Raw genomic sequence first — 16288 nt, forward strand, 5'->3', positions numbered from 1 at the left:
ACCGAATTTCTGGCGTCCATCTTAGCTTTAGCCTTGGTACTGGCTTGAGGTTTTGTTCCGCTCCTCATTTGTTGTTCTTTACAGAATCCAATATGGCGTTCCGCAGCCTTTGCATTGAATCGACGCCCACAATGAGGACATTGAATATAGTCTGTTGAAAAGAAATCAAAACTTATTTTGGTGAATTTAGGAATATATTTTCTATTCAGTAACTGTTTCCTTGCATACTGGACAAGATACTGTCACACGTAAAATTTCGCTGTTGTGCTGTATGAATCTGTATAGAGTATATCCTTACTAATCTGAGGAAATTCTTAAGTTACTGTTTTCTTGTATACTGTGTAAGAGGAGAAAGAGAAAATGTAACTGGCAGATTGGGGTTCAAATCCGGGACCCTCCAAACTCTAGACGGACACTCTACCAATTGAGCTCCCTGGTCGCTGATGATCGACCCAGTCCAGTTTCTCTTGAGTACCACTGGACAACATTTTAGATACTAACTTCCTTCCTCGTTGTTCAATAAAACGGACAAGGTTTTGGGTATTCCCTGGTTTGCAATGGTCAAGAACAGTTAACAGTCATTTGTATGATGACAGTGACAGAGTGTACAAATCATACTCATCATTGAAACATCACACATCAAATTTCACTGGTTGTGCTATATGAACCTGGACCACGGAATTTTGTCACAATGTAACTTGTATCAATGCTACATATACTCCAAGGTATGTGTATACAAAATACCTACAATTTCAGCGATAGTTAGTCATTTCAGTTACATAATGCATCTGTGACCTAGCTTTCTGTGACCTTTCTTTATCCTCATGACCTTAGAAGTTTGTCACAATATAGCCTGCATAGTTGGCTATGATACTGTAATGTATATGTGTATACATACAAAATACCCACTGTTTCCAAGATAATCAGCCATTTCAGTAACGTAATTCATTTGTGACCTTTGACCTTTGAGCCAATGACCTCAGAAGTTTGTCAAAAGAGTAACTTTCATTTGTGTATACAAAATACCTAAAGTTTCCGAGATAATTAGCCATTTTAGTAATGTAATGTACAGTCTACAGAAGTCAAGGGCCATAAATCTGGTAAATATTGAAGGAACATAATGGCGTTCTGGGAGACATTTGAGGTAAAACNCCCCCCCCCCCCCCCCCCCACTAACTTCGTATAGGGGGGTATAATTAAAACATGTCACTGGTTGTGGTATATGAACCTGTATACGGTCTATCCTTACCTACACAAAGAAAATGTTCAAAAATACAGATGAAAGTAAAGAAAGTACATACCTGGATTGATAGAAGGAGGCGGTGGAGGAGGAAGGGGTTCTCCTCGCTCCATGGCTATTGTCACTTGTTTGGCAGATCTGATGGTGTTGATGAAGTCCTGATGCTGTGCCCTCCAGTGACTCTTGGGGGGTTTTACCTCCTAAGAGGACAAGAAAAAAAAAAGTTGATCTTTTTTTTCTTTGATTAACAATGTCATAGACATTTTAACTACCAAAACATGTATTCAGAATTTGCTCGGTTTTTAAAAAAGGATGGCTGCTTCAAAATAGTTTAATATAATAATATAATATGTAAATACTCATTTTTTTCCCTGTATCCACTGCTTACAAGTTATTACATCCTTGTACTCCATGGGTTAAAATTTGTTACGTTCTACACCTCTGGAGTATGTCATGAAAAAATTGAATGCAGGCAAGTGCTAAGCTATTTGATGTGTTTCGCTGATGATATCTGGCCTTTGAAGATTACACATATTTTGGTGGGGTTTTTTATGTGGTAATTAACAACCATGGTTTTCACAAGTCCCAAATCTGGGGAAAACATTTTTGAAAAAATATTCATTCTTCTTCAAAATATATATGTAGGTGTGTTTGATTGTGCAGGATGAATCCATTATCTATGTTTATCTGAGACATGCCCTTTATTTTCAGGATCAGGCCATTTCTACTGTACCCTCTGGAACTATGAGGATGGGGTCATTTGAGAGACACCAACATGGACCTGCAGCCGGGCCTCATAGCATATTTATAATGTTTTCTGATCATTTTTCAAAAGTCATCATTTTAATGTTATGTAGTCTTCACAAAGTCAGGAACAGCTTGTAACAGTCGTGAACCGATAATCACAAGCTTGAAACCGTTCATCACGGACATGAACCCTAGTGCCACAGTCGTGAACTATTTAAAGTCAGTGATATAAACAATTGACCACTTTCTACTGTTTTGTTATATTGTATCAACAGCTGATTTAATTTGAAGACTTTGGGACAAAGTACAAGACACAGGTGTCAAACCCCTGAAACCTCAAATACGGGAGATCACCCTCATACCACATTTCCACTGAGGGAGAAAGTGTGTGAAATGCAACTGAAACTGCTTTGCTCAATTTCTCTTTCCCTTTTTATGCATCAAAATAACTTCAAAAAGCCTTTATTTGATTCAGACACACCTGTTATGAGTATTACACACATCCTGCAGTAAAGGAGATCATGCATTTAACCATCCTCGATATCCAGGGGTTACGCTCACTTTCCCTCTCTACACCCCTGGAATATGTCATAGCAAAATTGAAGGCATGAAGATAGCTGTTTGATTATCGCTAGGCTGATACCTGTCCTTTGAAGATTACAATGGAGAGACGCCAGACTCTAAAGCCTGTCAACTTTTACCGTTATGTGGCCGCGAGATTCTTTTGATGCATATCAAAGGATCGAACTAGTCTCCTTGTCTCATCAAGAAAGTGGTGCACACTGAGCCTTCAATTTTGCTATGGCATATTCCAGGAGTGTAGAGAGTGATCGTGAACATAACCCCTGGATATCGAGGATGGCATTTAACCACCGGATGTAGATTTTAAGTTTGTGTGAGTTTAGACTTGAATGAGGGAGTTTCGAGGGAGATTGGTAAATTTTATCGAAATGAGGGACTCTCCCTACTAATTAGGGAGGCCCGACAGCAGCTATGACAAGAGGTTAGTTATACCTTTTTCTGTGCTTGCTTCATCTGTCTATAGCTAATTTCCGTTCCCTCACTTCTCTGCTTCGTTGAATCAAACACCTTCCTCTTTTTTGCTGCTTGTTTTATACAGAAAGGTTCGTGTTTGGCCTGCAAAGAAAAAATCACATGAACTTTCACAAATTTATCTCAGCAATTAATTGCAGCATCTCAAAATAATTTGTGCTATTTATTTTTTTGGCGAATAAATATAGGATTTGTTTGTCTTTTTCAAAGTTTCCTTAAGTGAACTAAGAAATTGAAATTCATTAAATGTAAAAGGAAAATTCAATAGGCAAAAGCAATATTTTAATGAAGTCCATAAAAATAGCATTTTTTTTAGCAAAAGTTTAAACTGCAAAATATAATCAAGAAATTATTTTCAAAAACTTTCAGTTGTGTTAATTGGAGATGCTTACCCCACTGGCCTATGATTCCAGTACCTTGATGCTTGGACTAACGTAAAATGTTTTAAACTCGTCTTATACTTAACCATTCTTAACATAAAAATTATACGGTCCTGTTGCTGGACTTTATTAAAAAAGCTTGTTTTCTTTTTTCAAGACATTATAAATCAAGCTAATTCTATTGTATATATAGAGAGAATCCATTTTTTCCTAGCTAGACATTTTAAGGGAGGTAAATTATCCTATGAAGCATAAATGAAAATATTTTTTTCTACAGGAATTTGAGACAGGCTTTTTTCTTATATTTTTTTTTTAACGTTAAAAGACCACTTTATATTAAGGATCCCTGTACCACTGCAGGCAAAACACTAGAGAGTTCCACTGTGCTGTAGAATAAACTCCCTTTTAATTTGTTTTAGATATAACCTAGTGTGACTGGGCTTGTGAGCTACAGATGTTGTCCTTCGGAAGGGACGTTAAATAGGGGTCCGGTGTAAGGTGAGTGACACACCACAGAGTTTAGGTTATATATTTAGACTAGAGTAGGGCTTTTAGTGACAGTTCCAAATTTTAATCACTAAATTATTATAGAAACTAGAACATTAGTATCCATATCCCTCGTATTAGAACTCTTTGGCAGTATTTAAATAGCGGAGTTGCATATAACACCCTCCCCCTTTTTTTGTCTTATGCTCGGTTATAACTGGAACAATGCTAAGTTGGCTACAGTGACAATCCCTGGATCAAAGGTTCCAGGGTTCGAATCCTCATCTGGCCCTGTCACATTTTTTAACCTTAGAACACTAATGCTGACTCTCTCATTTCTCATGCTGATCCATCTTCGTATTTTTTTATAGAAAACTCTGGTAGGTATAGTTTTCTTTTCAGCAATTATTTATCAATGTCATGCCAAGAAAAAAGGTTCCCAATGCATGTGGTTACATTTTTTGACAATGGTGCAGTGATAGCCTGAGTTTCATCTGGCCCTACCACCAGATTTAGAAATTTTGACAGATAGATGTCTGGTGTGGGGCCAGAGTGCACTGCTATATGAAAAATGTGGAGTTTTCGGACACCGTTTCGTATCATCAGGGAGTGAATAATCAACAAAAAATACGCTGTCTGGAAATCTTCTAAACAAGAATGATGTAATCCATTTTGGGGCCAGAACAGTACGGCTTGTTGATTAGTCACTCCCATGAACTACAAAATGGCGTTCGCTCAGGTTGGAAATTTTGAACGATTGAAAACCGAAGAGTCTGACTGACAGAATTTATCAGCTGTTGATGGTAATTATATAATAAGAGCGGATTTGGATCAATAAATAATCCATTTATTGATGTATGTGAGGTATGTGTTGTGCCATAGTAGATTTTTGTTGTCCATACCTCATAACTCTCCAATATACCAAACGGTGTCAGAGAATTCCACGTTTTCATATAGGAGTGCGCTCTGGCCTCACACCAGACTTCTATATATGTCAAAATGTCTTAGTCTGGTGTAAAGGCCAGAGGAAACTCAGGCTAGTGCAGTGATTGATCCCAAAGTTATATTTATAAGTCTTGCACTAGCTAGCAGACTAAGTATTTAACTTTCTAACCATGCTATTCAAATTAAGCTTCAGACTTATTACAAACTCGACTAATTTAATCATAAGCACATTTAAGATTTTTAACTATCCTGCAACCTAAAAATACATCATAAATCAAAATAAATGGATCAGTTTGGAGATATTTACCAAGGATTCGGGGACAAACTGCCTTCCACACGAACGGCATGGTTTTCGGTGAACATTGAGATGAGCTGCAAAGAGAAAAATAGTATAAATTAGAGTATTTTACTTAATGCTATGGGCAGATTGGTCAAGTTAACACTTTGGCCTTCCAAACAGGTGGCCGGGGCCGGTACCGGTTCGATCCCCGAAGTGGTCGTACGCATGGATATTCAGAGAAAGTGTTTTTCTCCTGCCCACACAACTGCAACAACCCAGGTGGAATATAAATTAACCTGGGGTTGATGTTGAGGTATCTGTGTTGTATCATTCAAGTGAGATGGCAGTATAAATGATGCCGTTTGAAGCAAGGTCCCACTACAAACAGAACACACTACATCTACAGCCCACACGCAGGCATACACACATAGGGACATATTTATAAGCCAAGGGGCATGGGACTAGTAGTTATAGTGGCTGATAAATATAAGGCCGCTCCTCGTGAATTCTTCAAATCGTATTGATTAATGTATATGCTAATTCTATTAAATGTATACCTATGTACTGTAAAGCGCTTTAGAGTGGCCTATGCTAGCTAGAAAGGGCGCTAAATCAAATCCTGTATATCATTATCACCTCTGTTTATCGGCAGATGTGCTGGTTATAAAGAGGGTTATCAACTTCTTCTATATATACAGTAAAACCTTGTTATACTGCCAGTGCCACCATTTTGTCCAGAGAAAATTTGGCGTTTTAAAAGGAGTTTGGAGATAAATTGAGGGAAATGTATAAAGAAATTCTTAAGAAAATATTACAGATTGGACTTCGAAATCTTTTAGCAGTAAATGTGGGGGCAAATTATTCCTCCATTTTCATTGGTTAAAATTCTAAACTATCATTGATTGTTGCGGTTTGACGATTGGTGTCCTGTAACTCCTCCTCCACCTGTAACTCCTCCTCCATTAACTCATGATCTCTTATCTACGATGTAGTACATGTACCACGACAGATGCTTGCATTTTACAAACACTTAGTTTTATTAACTAACAGAATTGATTAAAATAAAATCAATAGATTTTAAAACATTTTTTAAGTATCATTTTGACACATTTGACCACTCACTGTGACCTTGATCATGCATGGGTCAAGGTCATTTAACCAAACAGATTTGATTTTACATACATCAAGCAAGCTGTATGAGATCATTTAAAAGAGTCCAAATATCATTAATGGTAAGGTTTTACACTTTGTGAGAAGTTGCTTTAATATTTTAACACATCTGACCCCTGTGATCTTGAATGTAATTTGAATTTTATTGTACTTATTTGACCCCTGCAACCCTGAATAAGAACATAGGTCAAGGTCGTTGATCTGGACAAATTTGAAAGCAGCTATACACCTTCATGTAAACCTTACAGTTTAATTAATGAAGAAGTTTTGCATAAATAGTAGTCCAACAATGTCTATTTTTACAGGTCATATAGACTGACAGTTTTAATGGCTCAAGATGGAAACCAATGGTAACTGTTCGTTTTAGTGTTAGCTATTCATGTCGACAGTAGGTGTTTACAGGATCCTGGACAAAAGAAATCTGCAAATGTTCTTACTTTATATATACAAAACAATTGTGATGTATACCAATTAGACTATGATCAATGGTGGTTGGGTGGCACAGTGGATAGCGCACTTGCCTTTCACCAAGGGGATCGGGGTTTGATTCCCCTGTCGGACGTGAAAAGGTTTGGGGTCCACCTGCCCGATCACGTGGGTTTTCTCCCGGTACTCCGGTTTCCTCCCACATTAAGACCCCTGCACGCTAACATCCCGGCCAACAAGAGTGATTATTATAAGCTGAAATAACTTGTTTCATAATTGTTGTAAAATATATAAAGTTTATATTCATATGGAGGTTATGGAGGTTTGACAGGAAGAGAAATACATCTTTTATCAAATATATGGACAGTTAATTTCACGCAAGGGTAGACAACGAAGGAAAATATGCAAATGAACAGAAATATATTTTTGCTAACAATTTCAAAGGTTGGTTGGTATCGAACTCTTTTGGAATGGAGACATATTCACCCCTGAAGAAACATTTGAACTCTTCCAATTCGAAGGTTGGAATAGTTCATTATGAAATTTCAGGGGTGAATGGAAATGAGAAAATATACCAGGTATTAATGTAGCTTCAGGCCAACTTGTTCACAGCTGATGATTTACAGATAAGATTATCTAAACGAAAATTTGACCCAAAATTTTAATTCAATTTTTTTTTTTAAATACATGTTGAAATTAGAAACTGAAATTACCACATAAATATTTAAAATAATCACCTGGAGAAAATAAAATAAACATGTTTGTATTTATAAAATTTTAGGTATTTACCACAAATTGCATTTCGATTATTTGTATAAATCATGCACTAGTTATTCTAATCATAGTTTGAACAACCGGGACATAAAAAATATTTAAAAGGGATATGATTGTGGGCTTACAATTTACATGAATGAACTCATTCTAAAAAAGGTGTTTTAGAAAAATCGGTATAAAGCAATCTTTGTAATACTTGGTACGAGTAAACTTTATCCATAGAACACAGGGCATTGTTTTTCACAATGAAGTTAAGTAAACACTGTATGAGACTATGGGATATAAGGCCAAATAAAAAATCTTGTGTTTCTGCTATTAAGCATTCTTACCTTAAATTGTTGTGCCTACCCTAAAAATTTTATTAACATTTAGTGATATGCACTGTTAAAAGTCAGAACTCCTGCTCTAAATAAGCACAGTAAAAATATTTTCCAAAATAAAAAAAAAATGCCTACCTACCTACCCTGTATTTCTGAGGATGATAGCAGAAACATAAATACAAATTTGTTTGGCCTTAGGAGAATTTAAACAGGACATTTATAAATTAAATTGAACCAGGATAGAATTTACATATTTATACATTTGTATGTACATATATTGCTCTATAACATAATTGAGGCTAAATCAAAATCACTTTTTTTTGTCAATAATATGAGCCAGATGCACTAAAAATATGCATATTTTCAATGTCATTCCTCGTGACCAAGAAATATAACAAAAAAATATTTAGAATTTTGGTGATATGATTCAACATGTTTTATTTAACAGACCATCAATAAATTATTTTCGCTCAGACATGATCACACGTGCACATGCTTACAAAATGTATGAAGCATATTTGCTTGGCCTAAAATAATAATACTTCATGTGTTTCCTCTAACTCAACCACACCCATTTATTGTTCAGTTTTTGCAGGCTTTGAAATTTAAGGAATGACTGTTAAAATCAGTCTTCCTCACTATAATCTTAGTTAAAGCTATTTAAAAAAAAAAACAAGCAAGCTTCACCATTTTGGCATGTCGGGGAAAACACATGTATAAATATCTAACTTTCTAAGGCTATAATAACATCATGTACATATATATGCAACATTCATTTTAATGCAATGTATGTATACATGGATAAATTAAAGCCTGGCAGTGGCTGGTTTTTTTTTAAATATTCCATCAATAGCTCTGATCAAGAAGGAACATTTCAAGCGAACAGACATTTGATCTTCTGTGGAAAAATTGGCACTAATGGTCGTCATCAAGATAAGCAACATTTTAAAGATGCATTAACTCATTCACCCCTGAAATTTTATAATGGACTATTCCAACCTTTGAATTGGAAGAGTTCAAATGTGTCTTCAGGGGTAAATGAGTTAAGAGTAAAGCAGTAATTTTTTCTACCTTTTTTCCACAGTGGCCTGTACATTGAGAAGATCACACACAAAAGCATGATCTTGGGAAAATAAAGTGACTTTTGCAATGATATTGGGTAAACACTGCATAAATCATCTAGGGGGAGGGGCCTTATAACAGCCCCAAACTCATGTTTTATTTATTTTTTGTAAATTTTATTTATCCAGGGCTTTCGGTTGACCCTTGGTATTTAGCAATTTCAGAAGTCAAATAATATTTTCTCTGAAATTTGGAGAATCGAAACATACCGTTTATCAAATAGACATGTCTTTTCAAACCCAAGAGTCAAATCTCATTTTCGGGAGTCAAAAAGTTACTCTAAAGGGTCTTCTGAAAGTTCTGTTATTTACATCTTACGGCAGTACACCATAATCCTTTGATCGTTATACGATTAACAAGTGAGCGAACCCCTTTGATGTGGTAACCTAATGGCCAACACTAGTACTCTCCCAATAGAAAATATCTCTTCCAGTATGTTCAAGTATAATGTTGTTTCAATTGATTTTTCGAAACATGTATACACAAGCATGACTAATGTCATAAAGTATGATCACGTGTATTCCTTATATACAAATGTACCAGGACTGGACACACCCACAAATGATATCACAGTGAATTTTTAATGTATAATATGTAAATCAGCTCTTACATTTAAAGCTCTCTACATTACGTAAAACGACTAAAAATTTGATAAAGATAACTGTATGTTTGTAATATAACCTGTTAACGTTACTACTACAAATTAAAGTGCCTGCGGGTAAGATAATATGTACATTACCCTAGCTACTAGTTTTAATGTCAATTTTAAAAGCTAACATAAACTGTACACAACTTCAGGTGATCGGCTCCATTATAACCTGAGTGAAAATATGGTAAATACTTAATGCTTTACCCAGCAATCTGTTAAATACTAGAAACAACATGTATTTGTATATAATACATGTAGTTCAATCTTACGAACTTATGGCTTTTTTTCCTTAAATAGGGGCCTGTGCCATGTAACATTTGGGAAATTTCACAAACAAAAAGCATAATTTGGGGAATTTTATTTGCATTAATTTTCTTGTGGAAGGGACCTTTCTAAGGCCCAACATTCACCCTTATAAAGATTACTGATGTTAACTTACGAAATCAACACAGCAAATATATAGTTGATCATCTATATTTGCATGATTTTGTACATGTCTACATATATATATATATATATGTACTATTTTTATATATATTTTTTTTCGTTTGGTCTGTTTCAATGTATGGATTGGAATTTTTTTAAGATATCTTCAAAAGACAATTCCCAAATTTGTTTCTAAAACTTCAAGAAAGGAACATAACTATTTATTTGCATGCTGATAGATAAAATAAAAAAGATTGTGTACTCAATTTAAAAGATATTTCATCTCATTTTTTTTAATTTATAACACGTCATGCTAACAAGGCTTTCAACACACATATCATGTTATCTATGATTGATAGTCATTTAATGTATATATTTACTTTCAATGTAAATATCCGTTACTTACTTAAATCTACCCTGACATGTCCTCAGCAAACAAACCTTTATAGTTACCAGTACTTCATTTATGTTATTTAAAACCCATGTGATACACTTTTAGGTAAAACAGCTTAACCCTATCTCTCCATAATACACTTGGTATATGGACACCTTTGCTCATGGAACAGTTATGATCTATAAAACTATAAAGCAAAGAAACCTAAGGGCTTTTTTACACTATTAAGTATTTAAGGAATGGGGCCTGTGTATTTGGAATTTTAAAAATTGTGTCACTGTAATTATACAAATCGGGATTTTTTTAATTTCTATCCTTAAAATCAATTTATTTTAAATTAACATTAGAAATACACAAAAAAAAGTTTTTCAAGAAGAAAATATCATTATATATATATAGCTGTAAAGTACAAAAAAATAGGGACAATTTTCAAAAGCAAGGTTAGGAAAAACAGTACGTATAACTATTTACTCTCTATGCCATGAAGCTATACAATGTTTTTCAAACTCAAAAGTTAATCAAATGGTCATTAATGAATTAAAAGCTGAAAAGATTTGGTTTATTATATTCCTATATGTATTATAAGAGGCTGTTGGTTGGCTATTTTTTATCAGACAAGTTTGTGCCAACAGCGCCTGTCAAAACTCAAAACTATAAACAGTATAATCTTCAGTCACCATCTTTAAGTGAACAAAATATCAGGCAAAGACAAAAGGAAGTTTGTTTAAAGGAAAATGTGAAATATGTGATGTCAGACCCAGGTGGAAGAGTCTGTAAAAATATCAAAAATGTAGCAGTAAATGCTATGGAAATTAATCCTAGTGTACTTACAGAATATATTTATTGATTTTACACAGCTGTTGCCAGAAAGGAATGTATTATACTGTTCTCTTTCTATGCAGTCAAGACTGTTGCACGAATGTAACTTTTTACTGTACATAATGTTTAAAGCCTGTCGTCTCCGTCAATAAACGCCACAAGCAAGAAAATCACATCATAATTTTTCGTGGTCCATAAATTTTGAACAATGCTCATTTGTTTTAGCATAATAAGGAAAACTCTGTATGATTTTAGATACCACCGTCGTAAATCTATATCTACATGGCATTTTGTCTATTAAAAAGAATATATTTAAGCAAAATTGTTTTGATATCAAATTTTAGAACCCGGGTACGGAACGTGGTATTTGGGTATGTTTATGTGTGGCCTTAGCTACCGAAATGCCGGCCCGAACATATATCAACCTGTCCACTGCACGTTTGAAATGTAACATCACAAAAAAAGGTATAAATATACCATAACTACAAAGCATTTGATTGACGATTATCGACATTACACTAAATTGAAGTTGATGTCAACACACTGATAACAAAATCGATTAAAATTCAGAAAAATGTCAAGCGAGTCAAAATTGTTTACCTTCGTCCGCCATCTTGAATAGTACTAATTCGACCTCCGCAGTGAATAAAATCGTGACATGCGATTAGCAGTCTAAGTTATGCACGGATTCTAGCATGGGGGTTCGAGGCGCAGCGGCGAAATAAAATTGATTTTGATTTATTTTTTCATCAGATATTGTTTTTATTATCTAAACAACGTACAGATAGGTATAACATCATATAGTAAAAAAAATCTACAATGTACGTTAATTGTATGACAGAATAAATCTGTCAATATCAACAAAAGGGGAGGGGATTTCGACCTAGCTATTTTGGACAACGAAAATAATGAAAATGCATAAAGCATTTATTTGAATAACTTTGTGGGGTGAAATCTACATTCTGTGTAACATCAGCGATAAATTCAGCAGTAAATACTTCTCTGGTAACCGTAACTGAGCATGTGAAATCGAAGAAAAAAAAGAAAATGAAAAAAAAAATCACAAGACCAATTATAAAGTATGATAAAGATTTGTCAAAATGTTGTATTGAAACCATTGTATTGACAAATGTTGTATTGAAACCATTGTATTGACAAATGTTGTATTGAAACCATTGTATTGACAAATATTGAATTATCAATATGTCTGACTAACATTCTCATGTTTAAGATATTTTTTTGAACTCGACAGTTCCTCCACACGTCCTAAGTCACGTCTTCCTAACTATAGTCCGATCTCCAACCCTTCTCCCGATCCAACCCCCTCTTCTCCCACCTTATGCAGTTTGCCAATACATATCACCACAGACTTAGATAACAATCTAATTCCGTGATATAACCAATAGTATGTGTGCGGTATCCCTTTTATACATGTATGAAATTATCTCGCGTTTTTCACCCGTGTAAAAAGTCAGTATACAATATATAAATCTGTATGATCGTGACAGTGCGGGCGAGGTTGTGCGTAACTATTTAATTACATGTACTTATTACATATGTATGTCCAGTCATATGATGGACCCTTCCCGGCGCGGACGTCACAGTGGAGACGTCTATATATATATATAGAATGAAAACAAAAATCTTTCAGATCGTCCGCTAGGCCTTTCTGCCTTCTAGGGCTTCTTTAGGCAGATTGATGTTTATTAACATTAATAATAAACATCAATCCGCCTGAAGAAGCCCTAGAAGGCAGAAAGGCCTAGCGGACGATCTGAAAGATTTTTGTTTTTATTCTATATTTTCCTTCGCAAGGTCTTATTTATTTATTTTCTACTATATATATATATTGATGTTTAGCCATCTTGTGATGTACATATATATTTTATAAAATTGTAAGGAAAGGGCGATAATAATGTTCATGTAACTTGTGACCAATATTTTTCTGAGTTTATGGCAATAAAATGTGTTTAAACTAAAATTACCTGCGCCACACATGCGGCACCGTCTCAAGTTTTAAACCCATTAGATCGCCCCCTCAGTCTCCGAAAGACAAAGTCCATTATTAGCGAAATTTTGAATCTCTATCACATGTGATTGCCCAAAAAATTATAGTTTCAGGAAGTTGTTAAAGCAATATGGTGAAATTACACCATTTTGGCCTTTCGACTTCAGGAAAATGGATGTGGAGAGGATTAAGTTGGATGCTTTGCTTGCAGACACACCGCTATCACTTTCGCTCTCTGCACCCCTGGAATATGTCAAAGCAAAATTGATGGCACGCGGCTAGCTATTTGATTGGTCTCAGATTAAAAACAAATGATCAATCGCTAGGCTGATACCTGTCCTTTGAAGATTACAGAAGAGCGACGCCCGACTTCAAAGCCAGTAAGTTTTACCGTTACGCGACCGCGAGATTCTTTCGATGTACATCAAATGATCAAACTAGTCTTGTCGTCTCGCCAATAAGGTTGTGCACATTGAGCCTTCGCTTTTGCTATGATATATTCCAGGGGTGAAGAGAACGAAAGTGAGCGTAGCCCATGGATATCGAGGATACAGGGACTTAGATCTGCTGAAAAGGATATGGGTGGTCAATCTGTGCTACCTTCTTTTGATTCAAAAATGTCCGTGCAATATTGCTATTGTTGGATGAGTCATTGCCATGAATTAGTTGGTTATGCCTTTTTTAATCATTTGACAGGTTTCAGTAGTTTGTCTCTGTAAAACTTAACAGTGATAGTTTTCTCCTTGCACGGTATCTGAACCACAGGCCTACTAGAATTGAAATCAATGGCATACGTTTTTCTTGGCGCTTTTTATACGTAATGCACCTATGGGGTTCAAAATAATACACACAGGTCTCGTCCCTTATAAGTAACTCAGTGACGTTTCTTGAGTCGCAATATAATATATATATTTTTAGGTTGTCGGTTACCATGTGTTCGGTTCGACCATATTAGGGCCGCGGTGGCCGAGTGGTTAGAGCGTCTCACCGTCTACGATCACAAGCCCTCCACAACTGGGTCGCTGATTTGAGGCCTATGTCGGGCAGTACCTAGTTTCTGTCCGCAGGTCGGTGTTTTTCTTCGGGTACTCCGCTTTCCTCCACCACGTAAACTTTGCACGTCCTTAAATGACAATAGCTGTTAATAGGACGTAAAGCACAAACCAAACCAACAAGTCGACTATAGTTGTGTATGCTAAAGGAGTAATTTTATTCTTCATCTTAATTCATTTTTAGCGTTTGATTTTCACTAAAATGTTTTGTAGCAACGCAAATTAATTGACTGACTATAGTAATATTACTATGTGGGACTTAAGTGTGTCTATCTGCTGAGTGTTGCTATCTTCTCTGCTCCCAAGGAATTTATCATGAAGAAATGGAACGCTTATAAAAGCCTGACTAACCACTAGGCTGATAACTGCACCTGTCAATTTTACCGTTACACTGCCGTGCGATTCCTTGGATCTTCATCAAAGACATTAGACTGGTCTACTTGTAACATCCCCATGGAATTTGTCGTGACGAAATGGAACGCTTGCAGTAAGCCTTTGAATTGATTTCTAGGCTGATACCTGTCGTTTGAGGATTGTACAGCGGCGCTGCAACTTTAGTCTGTCGGTTTTACCGTTACGCTACCGCGCGATTCCTTGGATCTTCATCGAAGACATCAAACTAGTCTACTTGTAACGTTCGCGAGATGTCACGTAAAAATGCATCGATTGTGTCATGACATATTCCAGAGGTTTAAAAAAGATGTTTTTTAGAAAGCGGAATCCTTGAATTTCGAGGATGGTCATAAAGATAACTGTAGTCGATAGACTTGAGCGTGTCTTGTATATGTCACTCTGGTAAAATACTAGCATCTTCCTACCGTCTCGGCTAGGGATAATTTCTTGTTAGCTCATTCGGTAGAGCGTAAGACAAGTAAATCAGAGGTCCAGGTTCGACTCCTAGCGCAGGCTTGAAAAATAATGACCCGTGTTACATTAAAATACTAAAATACTCCCCCTCCAGGAAGGTTGGTCCCGAGTTTTCAAGGGATCATAGCGATTCCTTTGCAAGTATCGCTGAGTAGTTTGTCATGTTTCCCGGGTCACTACGTGGGCGCCAATGTAAGAGGTCATTATTTGTTCACAATTCCGCTAGGAATCAAACCTGGTTTGGTTTGTTTGTGTTTTACGTCCCATTAACAGCTATGGTCATTTAAGAACGTGCCAGGTTTTGGTGGTGGAGGAACGCAGGAGTTCCCAGACAAAAAAACCACTGACCTACGGCCAGTAACCTGGCGACTGCCCCACGTAGGCCTCCAACCTGTGTCCCAGTGGTGGAGGGCTAGTGGTAGCAGAATGTCAGACACCTTAACCACTTGGCCACCACGGCCACCTAGTTTACTAGTCTTGGTTGAGCTATACAGCTCTCCCTAGCCGATCCGGTACATATGTAGGAAGCAGCTAATATTCTATCAAAGGGACTCAGCATTGAATTGACAAGAAATATCCTGATTGACGTCCATGCTGACAATTCGTTGATTATTCATGTAGCACATTGGGTTTTTATCTAGCTAGAGTTCTTTTTCGTTGGTCAAGTCATTAAACCCAAAGGTAAAGGAGCATAATTCTTAACTATACGTAACCAGCAATACAACAAGGAAGCAGGTACGGTTATGAGTTCTTCCTTTGTTCACTTTCAAATAGGAAATCTGGAATTGCCTTAAACACCTTAATCAAACCGATAGGTACTGTAAAGGTGAAATGCTGGCGTTCTTTGCGTAAAATGGCGCGAAAATATCGAAACAAGACTTTTTTATTCGTAGATTATATGGATGATATATATAGATTTCAAAACCACTGCAAATTTCCATATTTTGCAGAACTTAGTATATAGCTTATTATTCACTGTTTCACGTCTACTCACATAATGATTAACTTAAAAGTATTTAGGAACCACGTTTTCTTCTGTAAAGCTCCATTTTCATGACTTAATTAAGCATTGAACTGTTTTTGTATGGCATTTATGATCTATTTGAATGGCACAGCTTTGCAAGTAAACA

General features: G+C 36.0%; 1 protein-coding gene across 1 annotated transcript in view; it reads right to left on the reverse strand.

Annotated features, from left to right (window-relative positions):
• Positions 1 to 11859, reverse strand: part of LOC110450910 (zinc finger C2HC domain-containing protein 1A-like) — a 28194-nt gene extending 16335 nt beyond the window's left edge. The window contains exons 1-5 of the mRNA XM_021498704.1: positions 11832 to 11859; positions 5159 to 5223; positions 3002 to 3124; positions 1302 to 1440; positions 3 to 151 (exon numbers count right to left, since the gene is read on the reverse strand). Coding sequence (XP_021354379.1) covers positions 3 to 151; positions 1302 to 1440; positions 3002 to 3124; positions 5159 to 5223; positions 11832 to 11844 — 489 coding nt within the window. The 5' untranslated portion in view covers positions 11845 to 11859. The remainder of the gene's footprint in view (positions 1 to 2; positions 152 to 1301; positions 1441 to 3001; positions 3125 to 5158; positions 5224 to 11831) is intronic.
• Positions 11860 to 16288: the final 4429 nt, after the last annotated feature.

Source organism: Mizuhopecten yessoensis, unplaced genomic scaffold (genome assembly GCF_002113885.1).
Source record: "Mizuhopecten yessoensis strain PY_sf001 unplaced genomic scaffold, ASM211388v2 scaffold5547, whole genome shotgun sequence".
In the NCBI taxonomy this organism is placed as follows: Eukaryota; Metazoa; Mollusca; class Bivalvia; order Pectinida; family Pectinidae; genus Mizuhopecten; species Mizuhopecten yessoensis.